The sequence below is a fragment of the Nomascus leucogenys genome, chromosome 11 (assembly GCF_006542625.1).
Source record: "Nomascus leucogenys isolate Asia chromosome 11, Asia_NLE_v1, whole genome shotgun sequence".
Taxonomy (NCBI): Eukaryota; Metazoa; Chordata; class Mammalia; order Primates; family Hylobatidae; genus Nomascus; species Nomascus leucogenys.
The window spans coordinates 89,128,116-89,155,231 of record NC_044391.1 but is presented as its reverse complement, the minus strand read 5'-3'; the positions used below and the strand labels follow the sequence as shown (position 1 = coordinate 89,155,231).

The 27,116-nt window shown below is 37.9% G+C and overlaps 1 protein-coding gene across 2 annotated transcripts in view; it reads left to right on the top strand.

The window, feature by feature from the left end:
- GOLIM4 (golgi integral membrane protein 4) overlaps positions 1 to 27,116 on the top strand; it is an 83,181-nt gene that overhangs the window by 44,093 nt on the left and 11,972 nt on the right. The window contains exons 2-12 of one of the 2 annotated variants that reach the window (XM_003256414.3): positions 5,125 to 5,199; positions 6,504 to 6,553; positions 8,363 to 8,416; positions 9,711 to 9,861; positions 11,763 to 11,845; positions 12,371 to 12,454; positions 16,247 to 16,405; positions 20,923 to 21,255; positions 23,721 to 23,983; positions 24,457 to 24,536; positions 25,921 to 26,030. In XM_003256414.3, coding sequence (XP_003256462.1) covers positions 5,125 to 5,199; positions 6,504 to 6,553; positions 8,363 to 8,416; positions 9,711 to 9,861; positions 11,763 to 11,845; positions 12,371 to 12,454; positions 16,247 to 16,405; positions 20,923 to 21,255; positions 23,721 to 23,983; positions 24,457 to 24,536; positions 25,921 to 26,030 — 1,442 coding nt within the window. The remainder of the gene's footprint in view (positions 1 to 5,124; positions 5,200 to 6,503; positions 6,554 to 8,362; positions 8,417 to 9,710; positions 9,862 to 11,762; positions 11,846 to 12,370; positions 12,455 to 16,246; positions 16,406 to 20,922; positions 21,256 to 23,720; positions 23,984 to 24,456; positions 24,537 to 25,920; positions 26,031 to 27,116) is intronic. The other variant, XM_012510559.2, reaches the window with a different exon arrangement.

Here is a 27,116-nt window from a genome sequence, read left to right as displayed (position 1 = left end):
GATGGAGGTACTTGCAAATCTAAATGTTTTCACAAGTTGAATTGTGTGACTTTCATACCAAGCTTCTGTTGTTTGTTGTTTGTTTTTTAAAAATAAAACATTATGTTACAGTCAGGACCAAAAACAAAATTTCACAGGCTATTTCTTCTGCCAAAGAAACATTGCCCTGTCTTGGTTTAAGATGTCAAAACACTTAGCAATATTTTCTGCCTAATTTTGGAGTGTTGCTTTCTGATTCTGAATTGGAGCAATTTGCCTTGAAATTGCATAGATGTGCATTTTGCCCATAAGTGAATGTATACAGCTGATTTCTCGTGTGACTTTCAGATGGAAGTCAGAGTTAAAATGGAAAATTGCTATAGGAAGCTGGCACATTTTTAAACTCCTGAGTGGTTTTGAGGGGAATAAAACCTCTTTCCATTCCTGGTTGCATGGAAAATATTAAACCCCTTTTAAGTAAGCAGGAGATGAGATGAGTATTATGGATTTTCATCTTTTCCTCCTGAGTTCTTGTGATTCAAATCCTATTCCTGTTGCAGTGTTATTCTGCATTAAAGATCTTGACTGCTGAGATTGAACCATTATTTTCATACTTATTTTTCCTTAAACTTGTTTGGTGCTATGAGAATATTCAATATATAGCTTTTTGTTGCAGAGATTTTAGCAACATTAGTTCATCTTGACTGATGCCCTTGACTTCAGAGTATAAATAGAAAAATAGAAATAGGTGACAAGGATTGATTAGCTATCCTCATTCTAAGTGAAACAGTAAACCTAGCTAGATAAATCACAGCTCAAAAGCCTGGAGAATGCATGGTAAAAGAAATAAAGGTAGCGCGTATGTGTGTATGTGCTTAATAGTGAAGTTTTCTAAAAGAGGTACAAGCACAAAAATTCTGTCTGGTCTGTTCTACTGGCTTTCAGTTTTTATTTTTTAAAACTTAAGGGTTTAAATAACCTATGGAATTATTATTTGCTTTTTCTTTTATTTAAAGAAATTTTTTAAGTAAAAGAAAACTGAGACCAATGTCATTGCCTTTTTAAGTCAGATATATGTGTGTGTATACATCTGTGTGTGTGAGAGTGTGTGTGTATGTGTGTGTATATATATATGCACATATATGCATATATACACACACATATAATTACTTTGTTATTAGACTAACTGTAGGGTTGGAAGGGCTCAGGGGAGATCACCTGATTTTTTTCTCTGGCACTTTTAAGCTATTTAAGCATTTTAATAGTGTTTACTCTGTGCCAGGCAGTGTTCTAAGCACTTGATATATATGAACTCATTTAACTCTGACATTCAGCCAAAGAGGTACATCTATTATTATCCCCACAAACCGTACAAGGAAACTGAAGTTCACAGAAGTTCAGCAGCTCACCTCATGAGAAATGAAGCTGGGATTTTAACCCAGGCATCAAGGCTGTGCCTTCAGCCCTTATATTAGCACCTGCCTCTCTCCCTCTCCTCCTCTTCTTTCTAGATTTTTCAGTTCGAAGGGCCAGTTTTCACTCTGACTTCCCTTTACCTGATGTGGTTTCTTCAGCCTATAGTTTAAGGCTTTTTCAGTTTGTTTTCCTTTATTCTTTTCTTGAGCCTGGTGAAGAACAACCCTTCTCCATGTCTCCATCCGTCACTGCTGCTCCATTCTTTCACCCTCCTCCTCCTTGGTGATATTCTCCAGGCTTCAAACCATTTCTGAATTCTTAAGTTATATTACATCAGGATTAGAAGCTGCTGTTATAATGATGGCTTGTCCAGTTCTGAGTAAGATAGTATTGATAGCACAATTACCTCATAGTTTCTGCATATATGTACTCTATTCCTGTTTGCCACATCTTTTTTCTCCTGTATTTGCAAAAATACATTCTTCTTGCGGTAACAGTTTGCTATTATGATGCCATGCTTTGTAGTCATGAATATTTCTCAGCTTTTCTAAGACCTTTGAAGTTTAACAATAATTCAAAAACACGCTTGCCTTTCTGTGGACATTTTATAGGATTTATTCAGGTTATTTATGAAAGTTTATAACTGTGTCCTATGATCTCCTGGCTCTTGAGACACACTGCTGTTAATATGTTGAATGTGTAAATTTCCAGTGTGGAACTGTCAGACAGTTGTATGATTCAGTTTGATAAATGGGTGCTTTGGGCCAGCTGTCAGGGCATTATTTTCCTGACTGAATCCCAGGGAAGAGAATAAAGAATGAAATACCATCCTGCACCCAGCACTCTTCACCCATATCCCCCACACTCCCTCTCTACTTGGTTTCATCTAGCAGAGCCTCCATTCTCTTACTGAAGATGAAATCATGCTGATGACTTCTATCCTTCCTAAGCCAAAGATAATTATGACCTGATTATCTGGTTCCACACAATATTAAGTTTGCAAAAGTGAGTTTACCCTGATTGCTGCTGCATTGTATTAAGTAAACAACAATTCCACCAGATTGTAATTTGTAAATTCAGCTTTTTTCCCCTCTATCCTTAACCTTCTACAATAATGTTTAATATTTAGTCTGAGGTGACTGGGGTGGGTGATGAACAGTCTGCCTTGTATGTTTTTCTTGACTATGCTGCTAGGTTTTATTATTATTATTATTATTATTATTATTATTATTATTATTATTATTATTATAGGTGTTGCTAGGTTAGAATTGTTTCCGCCTATACTGAGGACTTTGCTGCTGTAGGATCTTGGATAGTTCACCTGTTCCTTTCTTTGAAAGTTTTGCATGATTGCTGAAGTTCAGTCTATAATATGTCCATTAGTGCAATCAGATTCCCTTTTAACTGGCATATTTATGCCCTTTTAACTTTCTACCCAGACTGTAAGAACTTTGGCCAGTGGATTGGCAGTGAAGAGAGTGTTTTTCCTTCCAGCTGGGGAGCTTATGTGTTCCTGAGCATCCTATTCTTGCCTCTGTTTTATCATGATAGTATTGTAATTTAGCTCTTTCCCTATATGTCTCCCCCACCTCAGTGAAATTCTCAAAGACTGTGAGTGCACAGTTCGGGGCTTGGCTTTGTGATGTTCTATAGGGCTAATATTACGCTTTCCCTTCCTTTTTCCAAACTTAATTTAAGATGGGGTATTAGTAGTAATCCAAGGAACCTCTTAGTTTTGAAAGGATTTTAGTAATTGTCCAAGGGGCAAACATTTGTCCAATTGGCCAAACTTATACACATACATGTATATGTTTGAAAAAAATATTACTTCTTAGCAGTGAACTTGCAACCAAACTTTTTGGAACACAACTATTTTTATCCCAGTTTTACACTTCTGTCCAGGTACATAGTAGAGATGCCATAAATATAGAGTTATACTGAATTCCTTTATAATAATAATAATGCAGGGGGAAGGATCATCTAGTGAATGGGAAAGGAACCCTGGTAGAGGAAGGGGATGGGGCAGGGATTATTGCAATGACTGCCTACGGATGAGGGGAAAGTTGAGATTGGGGTATGCATGTCATCAGAGGACCACACCATACCAATTTGAGTGGTCACAGGCATTCTAGGAGTTAGAGACAGAGATGTTAGCAGAGGTGTGAATAGAGGTAGGGTCTATGGTGATAGTAGATGGAGTCCTGAGAATGGAAGTTTTATATGGGATGACAAGGAAAGACACAGTGTGGGGAGAAGGTATAGAACTCAGGAGATGATGGCCAACCTGGAAGGAGGACAATGGTGGTTGTTGGCCACCATAACAATGGAGAAAGGGCAAGAAGAGAGGCAGGGAATCCCTTAAGCAGCAAGGGGTTGCTGCAGGGATGGGGAAAGGGAGTTTTCTGGGACCCTGATGACTTTGACAGCAGCCAGTAGTGTTGGGGCTGTTCTGTGAATTGTATATGGTCAGCCAGTGATTGATGCTTAAATTGTATGTAGTCATGGGGAGCTTGTGACTGGCCAAAGAATGGAGTAACACATTTGGCTTAGCCTGCCAAGAATGAGATCATATTTGACCATAACGCTGAACAAACAGGATTCAAAGGGTAGATCAGAATTATAATTTACCCTGTTCTCTCCCTTGGTGCTTATTCAAACCGTTCTGTGGAGCTGAGTTTTCTGTTCCTAGATGAAATCTTAGACAAACTTGTTTGCTTCACTAACTTCTCTCAGATTAAAAGCAAAAAATAGTTCAAAACTTGTATTCATAAACACACAGTCTTGGTTCATTAATTGTTATGTCTGGTCTAGTCCAGGACAGTTCATTCAAAGGTAAGCCTTCTCCCTCCTGTCCAGCTTCTGCTTGCTGTAGGTGTGGAGCCTGCAGCGGGAAGGAGCGTTGTGGTATGCTTCTTCTCCCTAGTTGTCTCCCAAACATGTCTACTCTTCCTCCCCTACTCACCAGGCGACTCTGGATTCTTCAGAGTAGACTGGGTGGGGAGGGAAGATAAAGGGCAGAAAGGTCTTACAGAACTGAACATCGGATTGCCGCTGGTTTCATCTGGCTGTGGCTGATGGTGAACCTCACTAGTTCTTTCGTGGACCCTTTTATAAATTCTTTGGAAAGTCCCTTCTCTATTTCTGTGCTTCTCTAGTCTGTTTTTATTGACGTAGGAGGAAGGAGGAGATACACCTCCTCTTTCATTCCACTGGTGTGCTGCTGAGGTCTCCTTATGGATCCAGGCAGCCTTAATTCAGATGCAGATCATGTTGACTTTGTAGTACTTATGGAATATTTAGGAGAAAATACACCTTCTAGAGTCAGAGAGAAGCCAGAGGTGGAAGTGTAGATGTGGGGGTAACTGCTGTGCAGATGATAGTTAAAAGTCATGAGATTGAGCAAAGTTGCCCAGGAAGACAGGAGAAAAAGATCTCAAAAAGACACTTGCATTTAAGAGGCCTAGAAGGAAATGGAGCGGGCAAAGAAGGTGGAAGCATCATTCAGAGTATTGGCTTTAGAAAAGGGCAGGCTGGATGGGAGCCAGCCCAGAATAATGCCTGTTAGTATGTCTGTTCTTTACCTGGAAAGGGGAACTTAAAACACATATGTTTTTATTTAAATTGTGTAAAGACTCTACACTGTTTTCTTCCTGTTTTAAAAATTGATGTTAATTTTACTTTTAAATTTCTAATTCTTTGAAGACAAAAATGTTAACTCTTTTTTTCCAGTTGTATATGAACACAGATCAAGATTAGAGAAATCCTTGCAAAAGGAAAGACTTGAACATAAAAAAGCAAAGGAAGGTAAGTAAATACATAATTTGTGTTCTGTGTTTTTCCGGTACTCTTCTTTGACGTATCATATACTTGGTTTACAAATTTTTTTTTTTTTTTTTTTTGGCTAAGATAGTTCTCAAATCAACCCAAAGTCAGATAAGTGGACAGAAAGACATGTCAAGTAATATATTATGCATTGTGCAAGAATCCCTATACAAGATTGGATTTAGAATACTGTATTCAGTTTATGCCACCTTGTGATAGCTCATATATTGGTTACACTTATTATTTCAGGAATACTATATAATTTTTCATCTGGGTATTAAACAGGTATATTCCTTACACCTGGAACTTCTGTCCACAGATATTGAGGGGGCTGGGGTTGGGGGGGAAGTAACAGGATGCATTGTCCAGAATATGACAAATTTTATACACATACATATATATTTATACCATAATGAATTGATCCCATTGTCCATTATATTTTATGTTATGCACATGTTTTTACCTTATGAAAGTTTTTATTGACACATCAGTTGATTCAGTTTGAAAGTTAACATTTAGGACAGCCACTAGGCAATGCTGTCAATTTTTATTAGAATTTTTCCATAAAACACAGGCCTTATACAGCTGATGATTTGAAGTTATCTGCATTCTGATATTTATTTATTCATGTTTTATGATAAATCTTGAAATTTAAGTTACATATTCTGTCTGCCTACCTTGGTGGGAAGGAAGAGGATAGCAGAGGAGGGGCAGTATTGGTTAGGATGTTTTACTGACCCTTGAATTGAGCCTGTGTGAAGAATAGAAATTCAACATCATTAAAATGCTTTGATAAGATTTGGATTCTCCTTGTCTTCAAATGCAGAGTGATTTTATAGAGCCATCTAGTGGATAATAAGGTTTTCAAAGCATTAAAGATGGCTTGGCTGGCTTGATTTCTGTTTTCAGGAACTGAATGATTTTAGTGTGCCATCTAGTGGATAGCAATAAATCACCTTTGTCTTCAGATGTGCTCCATTTTTTCCCTCCTAAATTTCAAGGAGAGTTAATCACAGAGATATTCTAAAAGCACTTTTAATCAGTTGGCTATAATTTGGATTTTGTGGATGCAAGATTTACAGCTGTAAGGTAAAGAGGAAGCTGTATGTTTTTTCCAATTCTTTCTAAAGCAATGAGAGCCAAAATAAAGTATGTAAATCACCAAGTAGATTGTTTTAAACCTAAAACACTTTTGCAAGCATGAGTAAAGTTTGCGTTTATTTCTTTAGATGTTTAAAATCTGTGTAGTGAATTATCACTGTTTTTTTCCATCTTGTATTTTCTAGATTTTCTTGTTTATAAGTTAGAAGCACAAGAAACATTAAATAAAGGAAGGGTAAGTTTTGTTTTTTTGTTGTTGTTTGTTTTCCTTAATTTGTTTTCATAAAACTTGAAAGAGAGAGAAATACAGTTGCAAACTCTTTTGCTTTTTGATCCCTGGGATTACAGAACTGACATCTTTTTTTTTTTTTGACTGCCAAAAAATTCTAAGAGGAAGACTTTAAACTTACCTTTGCTTATCACATTGTTGATAATAGGGATAAACTGGGAATAACCTTAATGTTCAACTATAAAAAGAAGATTATTTCATTTATTTGTTTGCAGTCTCTCTTTTTTTATAGAATGTAAGATTTATTTTGGTTTGCCTTCACATGTGTAACATCCAACACAGGACCTGGCCTAGAGTTTGCATTTAAGAACATTTGTGGAATGGGTGAAGGGATGAATGATACTGGCATTTAAAAATATTTTAAAGTCCAAATTAACTGGATAAAAGCTACTCTTTTTCTTACTCTAAGAAAAGTATATAAGCATTAATTGAAAAACATTGATATTTTGGGGTATTAAAACTAAGAAGAAGCCAAGTGAGTTGGCTCACATCTGTAATCCCAAAACTTTGGGAGGCTGAGGCAGGAGGATTGCCTGAGGCCAGGAGTTTGAGACCAGCCCGTGCAAAATAGCAAGACTTCAAAGTACAAAATATTAGCTGGGCGTGATGGTACACATGCCTCTATTCCCAGCTACTTGAGAGCTGAGGCAGAAGATCACTTGAGCCTAGGAGTTTAAAGCTTCAGTGAGCTATGATCCCACCACTCTACTCCAGCCTGGACAACAGGGCAGACCCTATCTCAAAATAAAAAAACTGAGATGAGTTACTTCTTTGGATAGCCCAGGAGGCCATCAGCTTTCAACTCTTGCTTGCTTTTAACAGCACTAACCAAAGCTGTGTGCACTTGTAATTTCCTTACAAATTAAAGCAGTAAAGTGAGGAAGCAAAAATGCAGTTCGTTTTAGAAGTTTTTAATAAAAATATGAAAAAAATGCATGAGTGTATACTTGTGCTGGCAGGGTAAAGTGAGGGATATGGTACCTAAACGAACAACACAGCATAGGGAGGGAAAACAATCAGGTGTCTTTTGCATACTGACTGGTTATGGCTACCCGGGACTGTTGGGTCCATATGTGAAGATGCCCCATAGGAACACAAAGATATACCCCTGGAACCTGGAGCTCAGGACATGCAGTTCAGCCAGAGACTTAGGCTCAAGTTTCAATCCTGGCTCTGCTACTTAATGAAATATTTGCTCTTGGCGGGTTCCTAATCTTCACTTAGTTTCTCACTCTGCAAAATAGAGCTTCACTGGGGTAAAATCGTGTATGTAGAATTTCTTACCCACTGAAGTTCAGGGAAAGAAAGTGCCTTTTCTCTTCCCCCTTTAAGCCATGCTCAGCTTGTGAGGCCCGCTCCGCATCGGTTTATTTCTTCTTCCCTCTTACCTCAAGCACCCAGCGCATATATTAGCCCTGTGCGGTGACTCCGTGTCTCAGGACAAGTTCGTGTGTCTGGGCTCCAGTTCTTCTGAATATGAAAGTGGAGGGAAATCATCTCTAAGGGTTCTTTCAAGCTACCGTTTTATGATTTCATATCCTGCTTTTTTATTCTAAAATCTAGCAAACTAAGGGGATTGTTAAAACTTCATTTCTGTGTTAAATCGATGGCTCCAGCAACATCTTGGTTCAAATGTAGAATTCATTTTACTGTACACGAGTGAAATAAATAAAGTTATATTTTAAAGTGCTTTAAGCTGTATTTAACAAGAGAGCCATATTTATCTTTGTGTTTTCTTTTTTTTTTTATTTACAGCAAGATTCCAATAGCAGATACAGTGCACTGAATGTCCAACATCAGATGTTGAAAGTGAGTAATCTAAAGTTTTTATTTATGAATAAAAGAAAGGATTAACTAATACTTGAACTGACTAATGGCCTTTAAAGTGATTAAAGAAAGTTTACAGAAGTTGATTTGTATTGTAATATGGCATATTAAAATCATACTTGGCTAAAATATATAGTTGTAATAGCTCATCATATTTATCACTCGATTACATAGAACATTTTAATTATTACACATTTTCTTATAAATCAGGCTCTCGGTTACCTCATTTTTAATTTTCTTCTTCTCTGTATCCATTAGGGTTTTATGTTCGTTTACTTTCTCACAGTGGTTTTCCTTAGACATTTTCTTTTATCTTACACAGACTGAAGGCTGTAGAACTATTAAAATGCTTCCTTCTTATTACCAATATTTAATAAATGTCCTTTTACTTACCACAGGAACACAATTTATTATTTAAAGATTCTCCTTCCTTGGTCCTTGAGTAAAACTCATTATTGTGTGTCAGGAAGAGGATCATTGTTTCTGTCAAGCTGGAAGAAACAGGCAGCATGCAGTTATGCCCTTCTCGCAGGATGCAGATCATGCCAGCATCTCCACCCCACCGTGCCTCCCCCTCGATTTCTGTTTGCTATTGTCTTTCCCTCTAATATCAGTAGGGCATGCACTTTTTATTGAAACTGGAATCTTTTCTTATTATCAAGAGAGCAGTAAATGAATTAAAGCAAACCATGCTTTCACATTAAGCACTTGGAGACTGTAGTGTTTATCTAGATCATGATTACATTGTAGGATTATAATCAGAAATAAGGTAAATAAAAGTCAATTCTCTAAACAGTTGATTACTATTCCCAAAGGGAAAAGTCTCATTTACTCTCTCTCTTTTAAACTGAGTTACCAGAAAGGCTGAAATACCAAAGAAGAAAAATTAAATGCATTGCTGGGAAAACATCAGATCGAAAGAGGAAATCCACAATACCCAGGGAGGGATAATTTTGCCATTAGCTTTACCTTGTTTCCACAGTAATATGTGTCCCTGGGAATTTTCCCACATATTTCCCCTTTCCATCTCTCATGCTAACTTCTTAAAAATTAAGGGGAAAATTATTTTTGGCTGTGATCCCAACTGTTCATTTGAAATCCAGGGGAAATGGAGGGAAGCTGCACAAATTAAAGCAACTTGAGAAAAATGAAGCCTATTTCTTCATGTGTTTGTGCTTTCTTGCTTTCATTTGTTTTTGTTTACTGTGCTGTCAAGAAATAGACTCTCATATAATTCAGAGAATGTATATTTCTACTCAAGTTTTCATCTTTGCAGAGCCAACACGAGGAGCTAAAGAAACAGCATAGTGACTTGGAAGAGGAACATCGCAAACAAGGGGAAGACTTCAGTAGAACATTTAATGACCATAAGCAAAAATACTTGCAGCTCCAACAAGAAAAAGAACAAGAACTTTCTAAGCTAAAAGGTATTTGGAAATCTGATTAGCCAGTTTATCTCTAAATAAGTACTGATATTAATGTTTCAGTGCAACTGTAGACTGTTGTTTTGAGTGGTGATTGATTTACATTTATCATGTGGTCATTTACCAGCCACTTTTTCTTTGTAACACATGTGTCTTCATCTATTTGGGTTTGTTTAGGGAAGCAGAATAGAATATGTTGTGTATTCTGTTGTATCGTAGCATATTCTCTTGTATCTCAGTGGGGCACATGGCCCTGTTGGGCAAGATGATTCTTCTCTTAACTGGGTTGCGAGACATATAGCATCTCTGATCCTTACCCACTAAATGCTATAATGCTTCTCAGTTATTGCCACAATCAAAAATTGCTCCATATATTTCTAAAAATCTCCAAGGGAGCCGAGACTTGCTGTTGATTGCCAATAGTAACTGAAAAAAAACTCAAGTTCTACAGTCAGACTGCCCAGGTGAATCTTGGCTTCTTCACTAGCTATGTGACCACGGGTAAGTTGTGTGACAACTGTGGGCTTCATTGTCTTATCTGTAAAATTGAGATAATCATAAAAATATCAACCTTGTAGAATTGGTGTAAGAAGTAATTTACATAAAGCATCTAGAATAGTTGCTCATAAGTTTGCTACCCATCAACATCTGTGTCAGATATTTTCATAGTAATATGGAACAAAATATGTCACTTTTCCGAGTGCATGTGAGTCCTGGAGAAAGAAACCAGTGCATTCTGCAATCAAATATTTAGGTGAACTCCAGATTAATCACAAGACACACGTCTTCCCCACTTTCTACCCGGGACGGTGGCTCACACCACCTAGCACTTTGGGAGGCCAAGGTGGGTGGATCACTTGAGGTCAGGAGTTCGAGACCAGCCTGACCAACATGGCGAAACCCCGTCTCTACTAAAAATACAAAATTTAGCTGGGCATGGTGGCGCATGCCTGTCATCTCAGCTATTCGGGAGGCCAAGGCAGGAGAATTGCTTGAACCTGGGAGACAGAGGTTCTTCCAGTGAGCCAAGATCACACTAAAATTAAATGCATTGCTGGGGCATTGCACTGCACTCCAGCCTGGGCGACAGAGAGAGACTCTGTCAAAAAAAAAAAAAAAAAAAAAAAAAATAGGTGCTAAATAAGTTTAAAGTGAGATAATTGGTTTTAAGAGGCATATGGTGCATGCAAAAACAGTGGTCAAGTCCAAATAAAGTTTGTAGTCTAGTTCACTGTACTGACCCAAACAGTTTCCTGGTTTTGGTAATGTACTGTATTTATATAAGATGTCATCATGATGGGAAGCTGGGTGTTGGGTCCTTAGGACCACTCTATACATTTTTTGCAACATTTCTCTATAATACAGCATTTCAAAAAAAGTAAGTTACAACAAAAAGTCATGCAGGAGTTACATAGTCTTGAGGCAGTACTACAAAGGGTTAAGGGTCAAGGGTCTATACTTTCTGATTATTTTATTTTTATATATTTTTAAAATTTTAAATTATTTTTTAAAATTTGATGGAAATGCCGAAGCTTTGTTTTTAATTTGTGAAGAGACTCAAATCTGAGTACACCTACCCATTATATTTTATTCCTAAGGGTATGCTTATTGACATTAACACCTCATTTTTAATTCCTAGGTAACAAAAATTCCTTATCTTTTGTCTATAATGCGAAAGTTGTTTAAAAGCATTTAAAGTACTGAACCAGAGTGGATTGAGATGTCCAGCTAAAACCATGCTACATCCCAATACAATATAGTTTTTGTTGATTTTGAATATTATATTGTCTGAGTTCAAAATAAATTCTAAAATAAGTTATAGGCGGCTTTAGATATGAAAATAATAGAAACAGAATCCTGAAAGTTTCAAGGCTTTATGTGTGATCCTTCTTTTTCTAAAATAGAAACTGTATACAATTTGAGAGAAGAGAATAGACAACTAAGGAAGGCACACCAAGACATACATACACAGCTTCAAGATGTCAAGGTAAAAGAAAACCAAACGTTTCACTATTTAGTGTTTGCCTGCTTTATTTGGTAGAATGACTTTGAAAGTCATTCCCTAATTGGCCTGCTTTACAAATCCGTGTTGTTATTGTGGGCTTTGCATTAACTAGAGTGTACCTAATATTTTTACCACTTCAGCATTGTAAGCTAAAAGATGGTCCGAAAATCTGAATATTTTCATTAGTACTGAAATTATTCTCATGCTAAATAGTTACACATTAATAAGCTTTTTCTTTATAAAAGTTTACTAATAGTGAGAGATTTGTTTCTTTGGTTTTGATTTCATTGTAAATAAATGATTATGATACTTGGGTAGCACGTTTTAGATTTTGGAATACTACATAAAGCATAGTGTTCTCTCTACGTTGATTTTTAAACTTAACACATGCTGCTACAGCAACAAATAAACAAGCAAGTAACGTTTGGGTAGCCATGTCACGATCAGCCAAAGAAGAATTTGTCGTAGAATGTTAAAGCTCAACATGTAAAATTCTTTTTTGTGTAGCAACAGCATAAGAATTTACTCTCCGAGCATGAACAACTTGTAGTGACTTTGGAAGACCACAAGAGTGCACTAGCTGCTGCACAGGTTAGAAGGGTAGCAGCCTCTGTGGGTTCTTTTACAAGTCTGCTTAACATTTCTCAATTCCTTTATGCATGTAGTCTCTTACAAGCCAATCTTCAGTGAGTTCCTTAGGTCAGAGCTATCCTAATCCTGAGGATCGTGCATGCTTTCAAAATTCAATCAATAAAATATTAAACTTTTGATTATTTTTTGCACTGGTTTTGCGGTACATAAATGATCATTTCTTTCCACTCTAGTCCCTACGTGCAGTAGTCTAATACTTGTTTAAATCACAGAAATGATCTCACATATATGGTCTTTTGCAACTATCTGATCTGTGTTGACTCTTGGTGTAGTATCTGTAGGATTTTATGCTGCTAGCTACCTAAATAAACTATTGTCAGACTTTTTCTTCTGTGCCTGCCTTGCTCCCAGCATTCCAGCCTACACACCCTCCTTTTGGAACGAGGCTTATGGGTTGTTGGTCAAATTACAGAAAAGTAGAAGAGTCAACAGAGAAGGAAAAATAAGAGTCATAAGCTCCATTTGTTCAAACCTAGAACAGCCCCTGGCACAAGGCAGGCCCTCAGTATGTATTTACTGAATGAACAGGGGAACAAATACAAGTGTTGGAGAGCTTATTAAAGTGATTTCATGCTAAGTGTTATGCAGATTTCTAGTAGAAGGAAGGAAACAGGAATGGCTAGTTTAGTTGCTGCTGTAAACTAGATCTTCACTTTTATTCTTACTGGAGGAATTATGATAAAAGAGCAAAGGTAAACTATCTATGCTCATCAGGAAACCCATGTTGGTTTTCTTTTTTTTATGAAATTATTAAAAGGTATAATTTTCTGTCCCTGACCCATCTCAGAGGCTGTAGCATCTGTGTTTGTGAGATTCCTTTTCTAGACAGTCATTGATTAGGTGTCTCCTCCTAAGTTGTAGCTGTGCAGTGATTTTTTACATGTGTATAAATGAAATTGACATCAGGGATCATTTCATTTCACATCTTCTTTATAAAATTTTTTTTCAAGTATTATTTTATATGAGGCTGTTCTTCATACTATAAATGTGACAAACTGATTTGAGTGCTCTGTGTGCTGTAACGGCCATAAATGTTAGACTAAGCAACAATTTGAAAATCCATAGGAAGATAAGTAAAATCATTTATTTGATGACCAAAACCAAATTCTGGAGTAGCACTCTGACAGTATTACCGACAACGTTTTATAATAGAAAAAAAAATTTTGGCCGGGCATGGTGGCTCATGCATGTAATCCCAGCACTTTGGGAGGCCGAGGCGGGTGGATCACCTGAGGTCAGGAGTTTGAGACCAGCCTGGCCAACATGGTGAAACCCCTTCTCTACTAGGATACAAAAATTAGTCAGGCGTGGTGGTGTGCACCTGTAATCCCAGCTACCCAGGAGGCTGAGGCAGGAGAGTTGCTGGAACCCAGCGGGGTGGAGGCTGCAGTGAGCCGAGATTGCACCACTGCACTCCAGCCTGGGTGACAGAGCAAGACTCCATCTCAAAAAAAAAAAAAATTTTTTTTCTTAACTTAACCTATGGTTATAGTTTTCTATTTATTGAAATATCTTTTTTGGGGAGGATGCTCAAGGTTTGTCCTGCCTTTAAAAAAAGTGTCAGAACTAGGTGCAATCCTTAATTAGAGCCATATGTGTTAGTTACTTTGGGCTGCTATAACAAAACACCCTAGACTGGGTGTCTTATAAACTATGGAAATGTATTTCTCGCAGTTCTGGAGACTGGAAGTCCTAGATCAGGGTGCCAGCATGGTCAGATTCTGGTGAGGGCCCACTTCTTCCAGGCTGCAGACTGTTGAATTTTCCTTGTATCTTCACGTAGCAGAAAGAGACCAAGAAGGCTCTCCTGGGTCCCTTCACAAGGGCACTAATCCCATTCTGGAGGGCTTCACCCTTATGACCTAATTACCTCCCAAAGGCCCTGCCTCCTGATCCATTACATTGGAGGTTAGGATTTTAACATATGAATTTTGAGAGGACACAAACATTCAGTCTGTAATACCGTATTAAGACTTTCCCCAAATCTCCTTTAAAAAAAAAAAATGCTGTTTCAGGCATCTGCATTTCTCATGTAAATCATCTCAGGAGATTCTGCCTTGACAATCTGATTTTTAAATGTAGTTGAGTATTTTATTTAATCCTCACAACCTTGTGAGTTATATAATATTGTACCCTTTTGTAACTAAATAAACTGAGATGAAAAGGGAAGTAAAGTAGCTGGCCCAAAATCAATGACCAGAACCAAGGCTGAAGCTCAGGTTATCCTGACTTTGAAATCATGCTCAACTCTGAAGTGATATTTTTTGAGACTTCCTGCATCACAGGTACCTGGGCCTTGCCCTAGACCTGTTGAATTATAATTTCAAGAGTAGGGGACCAGGAACCTACATTTTAAATATGGTCCCTAATTGTGCAACACACAATTACTGCCTTCAAAGATTATGTATCTAGGAGAAAGAAGTAGAATTGAGTTTTGTGTATTGTTGCATATTTATCTTAAAATATTAAAAGCATTGCTATGTGGATGTCATTTATTTTTTACCTCCTAAGTTGGTTTGCAAATATTTAGATTTCTCAGATAAAGGCCATTGCTAGTCATATGGTGCACCTTTGTACAAAATTATTACAAGGCAGTGCCCTGGGAATTATTTAGCAAGCAAACTTCATAACCCTAGTGTACATTAGAAAGAAGCAAAAAAAAGCACCTCACTCTTGGGGTGGAAGAGCAGTGTGCCATGGTGCATAGCTATGGCAGCAGGAATGCTGGTGGGTTCTGGCTCCACTCACCTGCTGTGCCCCACACACTGAGGAGGTGGCCCTGTCTGGGAAGCTTGTTGAGAAAAAGACTTCTGTATTCTCTGCATGTGTTTATATGTCTGTTTACACACACAGCATTTCTGTTTTCAGGATAACAGTGTTGGTGTATAGAATGAGCAAAGTATACACAATGTCTCTTGATTTTGTTAATTAAAGTAATTGATTTTTTTTCTGATTTTCTAGCTCCTTGTATTAAAAATATTACACAGACATCCACACATCCCACCCCATGTACACACAAACGCAGCTGTATGAGCAGATTCTAGTCCTGTACCTGTGTTAGTACCTTTGTCACTTTAGAAGAAAAGATCATTCACAATCAAGGATAAAAAATCCAGTCTATATCACAGCTGTGCCACTGTTTTCCAGAAACCACAGAGCACAGTGTAGGAAACATTCTAGCCAATAACGGATTCTATCTGAGCACAAATTAACTGAGGGGGAAAATGGTAGCCTGAGTAATTTATACGTGTGTGTGTTTGTGTGTGTGTGTGTGTGTGTGTATTTAAAATTTATTTTAAACCTATGACTCCTTTCTACTGAAAGATTTTACTCAGAGCATATTGGTAAAAGGTATCTGCACTTGTGTTTTTATAATTGTGTGAGTTTTTAATGGATTTTTTAATGTGATAAAACATCACATAACGGTATTTTAATAGTGATATTTATATTAGTAAGTTATTTACAAAAGTTCTGACTTCAATGTAGTATGGGAAACTAACATCTGTCTTAGATATTTTTTCTGTTTCCTTCAGCTCTGTTTCTAATTTGCATGTGCTCAAAAATGATTAAGCATGCCCAAGTAAGAATAGTGAATGCATGGAAACAATCTGTATATTTTTCTAACTTGTATTTAGGTACAATATTTTTGTCTAGTTTTACAGTGTACCCAAATGCCCATCTATGAATGGGCATTCATAGATTCCCTCCTCAAATTGTGCAATTTATATGCAGACTCAAGTTGCAGAATATAAACAACTGAAAGATACTCTGAATAGGATTCCAAGCCTTCGAAAACCTGATCCAGCAGAACAGCAAAATGTGACCCACGTGGCACATTCTCCACAAGGTTACAACACAGCAAGGGAGAAGCCAACCCGAGAGGTGCAGGAGGTAAGAGGCGTGAACTGGTAATCTATGGTTAGGTCACTTTCTCTGTCAAGCTGCCAAGAGGGGACCTGCTTTTAATATTGCCAACTTTTCTCAGAGAGCAGTAGTTCTCAAATTTTAGTATATCAGAATCGCCAGTAGGGCTTGATAAAACACAGATTACTGGGCCCTAGGCCCAGAGTTTCTGATTTAGTTAATTTGGAGTGAGGCCTAAAGATTTGCATTTCTAACTGATTTAGCTGGTCTTAGTAGCACACTTTGAGAACTGCTGCTAGTATTTTCTTTCTTTCTTTTTTTTTTTTTTTTTTTTTCCGAGACGGAGTCATGCCACGTCATCCAGGCTGGAGTGCAGTGGCACAATCTTGGCTCACTGCAACTTCCACCTCCTGGGTTCAAGCAGTTCTCCCTGCCTCAGCCTCCCGAGTAGCTGGGATTATAGGCGCCCGCCACCCCGCCTGGCTAATTTTTATATTTTCAGTAGAGACAGAGTTTCGCCATGTTGGCCAAGCTGGTCTCGAACTCCTGACCTCAGGTGACCTGCCCGCCTCGGCCTCCCAAATTGCTGGGATTATAGGCGTGAGCCACCGCACCCGGCCGCTGCTAGTATTTTCTGAGAAAGACTTTAATGGCTTTGTCTTTATTCATGTAGGTTTATTTGTCTTCAAGGAGCTGTAGTATCTGAGTTTTTCAAGGTTGGGGATTTTGGGGGGGTTAGGGTGATCATGATCATGAGGATTTCATGTGACAGTCAACCCACTCAAAATAGTTAATAATATATTTGAACTTGGAGCAGTGCTAGGTCTACACAGAGCATGTCAAACTTTGAATTAAATGACCTGTTTGACACTCTTACGAGTATGAGTGCTAGTCAAACAATACACCTTTTTATATTCTTGTTCTTTATAAAAATTAAGCCTTACTTAAGAATATCTCATAAGTGAGACATCAGAAGTAGTTACCATTACCATTAATTTCTACAAAGGTTTTTTTTTTTTTCAATCATCTGTAATATAAAATAGGCAATATGGTTATCTTTCTGACAAAGTGGTTGTTTTAAACTTTTAAATTCAGGGATACATGAGCAGGTTTGTTACGTAGGTAAACTGTGTCATGGGAGTTTGTTCTAAAGATTTATCTTATCACCCAGCTATTTAGCCTAGTACCCATTAGCTATATTCCTGCTCTTCTCCCTCCACCCTCTGATAGGCCGTGGAGTGTGGTGTTCCCCTCTCTGTGCCTGTGTGTCTCATCATTTAGCTCCTACTTACAAGTGAGAACATGTAGTATTTGGCTTTCTGTTCCTGTGCTGGTTTGCTACAGATGATGACTCCCAGCTCCATCCATGCCCCTGCAAAGGACATGATCTTGTTCTTTTTTATGACTGCATAGTATTCCATGGTGTATATGTATCATATTTTTCTTTATCAAAGTCTGTAATTGGTGGGCATTTAGGTTGATTCCATGTCTTTGCTATTGTGAATAGTGTTGCAGTGAATGTGTCTTTATAATAGAATGATTTCTATTCCTCTGGGCATGTACCCAGTAATGGGATTTTGCTGAACCAAATGGTGTTTATATCTTTAGGTCTTGGAGCAGTCTCCACACTGTCTTTCATGATGGTTGAACTAATCTACACTCCCACCAACGGTGTATAAGCATTCCTTTTTCTTCATAACCTCTCCAGAATCTGTTATTTTTGACTTTTTAATAATAGCTCTTCTGACCAATGTGAGATAATATCTCATTGTGGTTTTGATTTGCATTTCTCTAATGATCAGTGATGCTGAGTTGTTTTTTTTTTCGTATGATTGTTGGCCACATATATGTTTGTGTTAGTCTGTTTTCATGCTGCTCATAAAGACATACCCTAGACTGGGTAATTTAAAAAAGAAAGAAGTTTAATTGGACTTACAATTCCACATGGCTGGGGAGGCCTCACAATCATGGTGGAAGGCCAGGAGGAGCAAGTCCCATCTTCCATGGATGGCAGCAGGCAGAGAGAGAGCTTGTGCCGGGTAACTCCTCTTTTTAAAATGATCAGATCTTGTGAAACTTGTTCACTATTTTTTTATTATAATTGTCTTATTTTATTATTAGTTATTGGTGTTAATCTCTTACTCTTCCCTAATGTACTTTATTTTATTTTATTTTATTTTTTATTTATTTATTTTTTTTTTGAGGTTTTTTTTTTTTTTATTATACTTTAGGTTTTAGGGTACATGTGCACAATATGCAGGTTTGTTACATATGTATCCATGTGCCATGTTGATTTCCTGCACCCATTAACTAGTCATTTAGCATTAGGTATATCTCCTAATGCTGTCCCTCCCCCTCCCCCACCCCACAACAGTCCCCGGAATGTGATGCTCCCCTTCCTGTGTCCATGAGTTCTCATTGTTCAATTCCCACCTATGAGTGAGAACATGCGGTGTTTGGTTTTTTGTCCTTGCAATAGTTTACTGAGAATGATGTTTTCCAGTTTCATCCATGTCCCTACAAAGGACACGAACTCATCATTTTTTATGGCTGCATAGTATTCCATGGTGTATATGTGCCACATTTTCTTAATCCAGTCTATCGTTGTTGGACATTTGGGTTGGTTCCAACTCTTTGCTATTGTGAATAGTGCCGCAATAAACATACGTGTGCATGTGTCTTTATAGCAGCATGATTTATAGTCCTTTGGGTATATACCCAGTAATGGGATGGCTGGGTCAAATGGTATTTCTAGTTCTAGATCCCTGAGGAATCGCCACACTGACTTCCACAATGGTTGAACTAGTTTACAGTCCCACCAACAGTGTAAAAGTGTTCCTATTTCTCCACATCCTCTCCAGCACCTGTTGTTTCCTGCTTTTTTAATGATCGCCATTCTAACTGGTGTGAGATGGTATCTTGTTCACTATTGTGAGAGCAGCACAGGAAAGACTTGACCCCATGATTGAGTTACCTCTAACTGGGTTCTTCTCACAACACGTGGGAATTCAAGATGAGATTTCGGTGGGGACACAGCCAAACCATATCAGTGTCTTCTTTTGAAAAGTGTCTGTTCATGTCCTTTGCTCACAAAGTGGTTTTTAACATTAAAGAGAAGACTGAGAAAACTTTCCTCCAAGTTATGGGAATAATAAAGTTGATATGAGTAGACTTCATATATGAGCCTTTTCACTCTGTTCAGGGTATTCCTTCAACAGACAGGTTCAGTATCCTCATGGACTCTTATTCTTTCTCAGGCTCTTATGTTAATAACTAAAGAGCGCATGACCAGATCACTGGCCTGGCAGTTGGTTCTATTTTCTGCCCTTGTCAGACTGCCAGTTTACTGGATTAATCTTCCAGTGACTCAGATCTTCAGTTTTTCCATCTCTGAGATGGAGATAGGAGTTATCTGCGCTAACCTTCCTCGCTAGGATATTGTGAAGATAAATGACAAGTGTTTGAAAGTACTTAGAGCTCTTTAGAGAAATATTTTTCTGTGAAGCCGGGGCAGTATTATGTCAAACTTGCCAGATATGTGAGGATGTTGGTGGAATGTGCAACTCCAGTTGTCCTCAAATGTCTGAGAAAGGACTTTTCTCCCCAGTTTATTAATACAGTCCAATTTCTCAGATTTAATAATTATATCTCTGCTAATTTAAGAATAGGATTTCACATTTATTTCAATTTTGGGAGAGCAATCTGACCAAAGAAGATGTTTTTTTGTTTTGTTTTGTTTTGTTGCTGATACTGAAGGTTAAAGAGAAAAAAAGGGTGACGTTTGTTTCTGTTGATATACTATATTCTGTTCCTCACTTTCTAGGTAGTGCAGATCATATAGAGATCGCTGAAACTTACAGGGAGAACTGATTTGAGTCAACTAATTTTAGAGGAGGGATATGCTGAAAAAGACATTTCTTTTTTTTCTGCTCAGGGTTTTCAATATTAGCAATAAAAAATGTTTGCAAAAGACTCCCGCTGGTTTACAAAGAATTACTACTTTAATACATTAAAAATATTTTATTGTATCTTGTTTAACAGGCACTATGTTGAACTAACATGGATGTTCATTAGTAATGGCATTCTTTTTTAAATTAGTAAACCAAACTAGTAAAAACTAAACCCAACTCCTCAATTTTATCTTATCCTTCTCTTTTCAAATAATTATTGAAAACAAAATTTACATTGAAGAAAATTACGTAAACATTTCATCACTTGAAGTTTGAGGTTTTGTTCCTTTTTATTCTAAGGGAAAATAGGAATTAGAGTACTTCTGAGATATTGGTTACTTGGAGGTTTTATTTTCCAGGTGATTTACTGTATTCTTCACAGATGAAGTTTTGCTTATATTATCTCTATTTTATAAGTTAGATTACACAGTAAGAAACTTAAATGACTCCATTGCAGCCATAAAGCCAGACTGTATATATTTCTAGACACCTTCTTCTGTTGTAGCCCCATGCCCCATAGACATGGAAATAAAGAAATTACATCATTACTTTTGAAATGGAAGAGTGTCATTCCCAGTGATGTGCTTGGCCTAGGTGTCTCGAAATAGTGATGTGTGGCACAACCATGAAGCAATTCCTGGAAGAGCAGAAGACACAAAACTCTATGCTCCCACCCATAAGGAGGCAGAATTTCAGGCTCCCCCAGAGCCAATCCAACAAGAAGTGGAACGCAGAGAACCTGAGGAGCATCAGGTGGAAGAGGAGCACAGAAAGGCCCTGGAGGAGGAAGAAATGGAGCAAGTTGGGCAAGCAGAACATCTTGAGGAGGAACACGATCCATCACCAGAGGAGCAGGATCGGGAGTGGAAAGAGCAGCATGAGCGACGAGAAGCAGCCAACCTCCTGGAAGGACACGCACGTGCTGAGGTATGAGGTCACCCGCTTCTGGTATGGTGTACTGGGATGGAGAACCTGGCTTTATTTTTACATATTAAGGTAATATATCACAATCTCTAAAATAGAAATGTGAGTGATTCTACTAAACATTATGTGCTCATATTTCAGTTTTCTCTTGTAATGTTAATAGCATAGCTATTCGCATACCTTAAAAAGATGATTGGTGATGAGAGAGCACAGCTGTCGTATGTGTGCATTCTTCTTTTTGTCAGTTGTACACAGTCAGAGATTCATTCTCACATCACCTTGATAGAGTAGAACAGGTGAGCACCCGATGGGGCACCTTCCCAGTTTGTACCCAAGTTTTGTCTTGAGCGTCTTGAGGCAGAGAAAAGTCTCATTTTCTATGATTGGGCGTCCTCCTCTCCCTGTTCATTTATTGTCAGTATGTTGCCTTTTGTATTCACCTTCAAGGTGGTTATTTAATTATCAAAAATCTGATTTTACTACTTGGAGATATTCTACTAGGTGAGCATATCTAGACAGCCTCTGCTCAGGATCCCTTACTGGGCACGCCACTTACACGTAAGACTTTTCCCTTTCTTAAAAACAAATGGCCAGGATGATTATAAATGATGCTTTAAAAGAAAACTCTACCCTTTCTTCTTTTAAACCAACAGTGCAGCTAGATGCCTTTCTTTTACTGTCTCTCAACTGATTCTCAATAGTAGGTTACCTGGCCTTTACATGGATGCTGATCACCTTCTATTTATAACTCTAAAGTTTTATTTGGCCGCAGATTTTCCGAGACTTCAAGCTGCTTGAGGCTTTAGGCTAAGCAGGTGTGAAGACCTCTGTAGTTGCCCTCTTAGGTAGTTGCAAACTTAACCTCAGAAAGCTTCTTCGAGTCTTGTTTCCTTCCCCAATAAGGGAAGTAATTCCCCACCAGCTTTACTTCCCAAGTCTCTACCTCTTTCCTTTAGTGAGAATTGTGTGTGCTTTTGTTAGTTGGGGTATGGGAAGGAGATGGGGAGTAGCTCAATGGGGTACAGACACTTTTTATTGGTGCATAATATTTGTATGTATTTTCAGAGTATGTGCAATATTTTGAAACATTCATATAAGGTATAATGATCAAATCCAGGTAATCGGGATATCCATCACATCAAACATTTATCTCTTTTTTATTTTGGGAACATTCAAATTCTTCTCTTCTAGCTGTTTTGCAATATAAGATAATTGTTAACCATAGTCACCCTACTGAACTACCAAACATTAGGTCTTATTCCTTCTCTCTAACTATATGTTTGTACCATTCATCAGTCTCTCTTCATCCCCCTTCCCAGCTTCTGGTAACCACCAATCCACTCTATCTTATCAAGATCCCTTTTTTAAGCTCCCACATGAATGAGAATATGCAATGTATGTCTTTCTGTGCTTGAATTTTTTCACTTAACATAATGGCCTCCAGTTCCATCCATGTCGCTGCATATGACAGGATTTCATTCTTTTTTATAACTGTGTATATGTACCACATTTTCTTTATCCATTCATCCGTTGATGGATGCTTAGGTTGATTTCATGTTTTAGCCATTGTGAGTAATGCTGCAATAAACCTGAGAGTGCAGGTATCTCTTCAATATAGCAATTTCCTTTCTTTTGGATATGTGCCCAGTAATAGGATGGCTGGATCATATGGTGGTTCTATTTTTAGCTTTTTGAGGAACCTCCATACTGTTTTTCATATTGGCTATACTCATTTACATTCTCACCAACAGTGTACAAGGGTTCCCCTTTCTCCACATCCTCACTAGCGTTCGTTGTTGCCTTTTTGATAAAAGCCATTATAACTGGGGTGAGATAATATCTCAGGGAAGCAGAGTTTTAAGAATTGCTCTATCAGATTTCCCTTTAATCAGAAGGCACCATCTTCTCAGCCATTCTTAAATTCTTTGAAAAAAAATTGAATATCTGCTTTTCCACTATTATCTGGAATGTGGTTTTTTTTTTTTTTTTTTTTGGGCTATTCTTAGCCTGGGATTGGTATATACATTACTAGAGTTAATTAGCATCCCTTCGTCTTTAACTGTTCACGGAAAAAGCCTTAGGCATAGCATCAGGTCACAGATTGCCCAGTTAATGTGAAGTTACCAAAGTTACCAACTACTTGTTTATATCAGAGCCTTGTGAACATAAATTTTACAGTTTGAAATTGTTGTCTTCTGTTGTGCCTTCTGTTCCATTTGAGAAGAGAGCACATTGAAAATCTGCCTTAATACCAGCAGTTGGAAATATCAGCTGCTAAAGAAGCCAAGGGTGATTCAGAGAAAGTTGGGAAATAGGAGTTTTTGGACTTCATGTATAATCACAGTTCACCTGACAAATAGTCATTAGTAAACCAGCTCTGCCTCCCGAGTTTGTCAGGAGAAACAAATGATGAGAAGACCCAGAGGAGCTAACCCCTCTTGCTCTGCACCAACTCTTTTTCACCCTAGGTGTACCCTTCAGCTAAGCCAATGATCAAATTCCAATCACCTTATGAGGAGCAGTTGGAACAGCAGAGACTGGCAGTGCAGCAGGTGGAGGAGGCCCAGCAGCTGCGGGAACACCAAGAAGCTTTGCACCAGCAGAGGCTGCAGGGGCACTTATTATGGCAGCAGCAACAGCAGCAGCAGCAGCAGCAGCTGGCAAGAGAGATGGCCCTGCAGAGGCAGGCTGAGCTTGAGGAGGGCCGGCCGCAGCACCAAGAGCAGCTCCGGTAGCCTTCCCCTTCCTCAATGAACAAAGACAGCCCCTGCTCCAGTTTTCATACACAAATTAAAAACAGTTTTGTGCATTTGTGATTCATGAAGTTAAGGGGCTCATATTGCTCAAATAGCCAAGGCAGGACAGCTACTTGAAAATTAAATACCAAATATTTAATTATAAAAATAATATTTTTTCTGCTAAAAAGTGGTAGGTTAGGTCTCCAAATAGCCTTGCAGGCTTTGTGCCAACTTTATTTTATTTTATCATTAAAAGATATTTTATCTTTTTAAGATACCTTTGAAAGTATATCTGGAATTTTTATTATACCTAATTGCATACATAAGAGGTTTTTAAAAAATTTTCATGGCTTCTTAAAAATGTTGAGAAATATTACTTATTACTGTCTTTAAAGATAAATGACCTATGTCAAACTGTGCCTCTGAATTTGTCTCACTGGATTTATCGTGTTTGTGTCTCTCGTAGGCAGCAAGCTCATTATGATGCTATGGATAATGATATCGTTCAGGGAGCAGAGGACCAGGGAATCCAAGAAGAGGAAGGAGGTGCTGAGACTTCCTAGATGATGAATGTTTTAATAAATTACTTGATAACATTGTATATTATCAATGAGCCAATATTATATAACATCAGTGAGCTATATGCATACCTAAGTGCAAAGGAGTTTTGTGAATCGTGTCTTTTTCTTAATCCTCTTAAACAGTACATGCTGGTAGTGAAAAATGCTCAAGATAATCTGTTTCCTCTCTATCATTTTCCCTGTAGTTTAAGCTTTTTATATACTAAATATTTATAATATTTCTGACAAATTATTATAGGATTATTATGCTTTGGGAAACATCTACATTTTCTCCTTACCTTGGAAGTGCTTACATCATTGCCTTAAAATGTTTTCAAATTAAGTCAATAGTAGCTTTCATTTATGATAAGCACTTAATATGTAATTTATCAAATACTGCTTACTGTTATAATAGAACCGGAATGTAACTAACTGTCTCTCTGGCACCACTAACACTTAGATGTGTATCTTTTTCTAAAAAGTCAAAAAGAAAGTGATTACCTACAACTTCCCTCAATAGCCTGTTGTGATATTTTACAGCTCTTACAGTCAAGAAATTGTTTTCCTTATGTCCCCCATGTGGCACTTTAAGCTTTTTTGTTCTAATATCAGTAAAACTAGAGAATGGCTTGTCCTCTTCTCTATGTAGTAAACCCCTTTGTGCACTTGAAGCCTGATGGTAAGTTACCCTGTATCATTATTTTCTCTAGGCTTAGTATACTCCATATACTTAAACTTTCCTCTTCTATCTTACTTGTTTTAAAAAGTGATTTGTTCTTCTCTTTTTGTGCTCATACAATTCTCTTTATCTAAATATTTTTTCAAAAAGCAGCAAGTAAATGTCCGAGTATGAATGTGTGCTGTGTCTGGGCTGTGGCGGTCGTCATCATTACTGTATCAGAAAACATGTGATGGGCTATATTTGTTTCTGAGCTCCGCAGATGGGGCTGTTCTTCCTTGCATTTCCTGAAACTATCAATTTCTTCTTTTGGAGCCCAGCCACTTCCTCTGATATTATCAAACATTAGTTGATTTCTTCAGCAGTGTCCAATCAACTGGGCTTTCTTTTATTGAGAGAGTTTTGATTGTTGTTGTTTTCTTGCATATGGGAGAAAAATTACAGCCCCTGTGACAAATATTTATTTTAGAAGAAAAGTGTCTGACCCATATCATCTCTTTAGACACACAGTCTATGAAGAGAACATAACTTTATTCAGAAAAGCCAAGACATAGGCCTTATGTTGAGTTAACAGAGGTGGAGGTATTATAGTCTGTAGAAAAGTCCAGTGGTGGCTTTTCTTTGAGTTGAAAGGGAAATCCTGTTTGATTCATTTTGGGCTGATTTTAGTTCCTTTGATTTTTTTTGCTAGCCTATGAAAGAGACAACCAGCACCAAGATGAAGCAGAAGGAGATCCAGGTAATAGACATGAGCCTCATGAACAAAGACCCCGAGAAGCCAACCCAGAATCTGAGGCAGATGTAAGTATCCTCTCTTCTGCCCCTGACACATGTAAACCCATAAGGTGGGAAACAGAGTTGAAAACTTGCCTGATGCCAGCCTCCAGCCCCAGATATTTCTGTTAAATCCTCAGCCCAGAAGGAAAATGGCTTGCATAATTATATATGGGCAGTGTTTTTAACTGTAAACCATGGTGTACGGGTATGTGATGAGCTGGTTTAAAAGTTGTTCTGGGGAAAAAAAAAACAAAACCAGGATTTTTTTTTCTGATGACTTTTAGATTAATAAAACTAAAACCTAGAAAAGCAAAATTGAGAGACATTGAAATATGTAGTAACTCTGAAAGATAGGAGGAATAAAAGGCAAATGTAGAAATTGGAGATGGGACCGCAGAAAGGAAGCTGACCCTTCCGGGGCATGTTGAGCAGTCTGCTAGTGTTAGGTATGTTGTGTGACTCTCTGTAATCTCTTAGCCGTCTAGTGACCATTTTAATAAATATATGGATAAGGATATGTGGTCTAAGACATGAAGAGTTGTTCAGGTATGCAATGGTAGAGAAAATTTATAATATAAGTAGGTAGACATCTAATAACCAGCATTGTTGTTTGTGTTTACCAAAAAAGACTGAGACCTCCAGTTCAGCTGAGTGGGCTAGATCCTTGGCCCTGCCTACAAGTAAAGCAAGCAAATGTTTAGTGAGCCTGTTCCTGTGTGTATGTGTAGATGACTTTTACAACTTATTTTAGCTGCCCTGTCATCTCTTGCCAATAGATCAACTACCGTGTTTATAACAGTCAGTCTGTGCTATCACATGGGCCATGTTTATATCGATCCATTGGATTAAAAGGAGGACCTTGCTAATCATCAAGAAAGTCATCCTGCTAGCTACTTAAAGCTCTTTTGCTGGAAACAGCTTTTCCACTTAACTTGCACTGAGATGTGGCAGAACACCTTTCCCTGGCATTTCTTGCATCAAGATTTCTGAAAATATGCTCCAGGGAACCTAGTCCTGAAATATTTTCAGGAAAGAGCAAATACTTGAGAGCAGAAACATGAGAGAGCAAGAGACTATCCATGAGAGAGCAAGAAAGCAAGTGTACAAAGG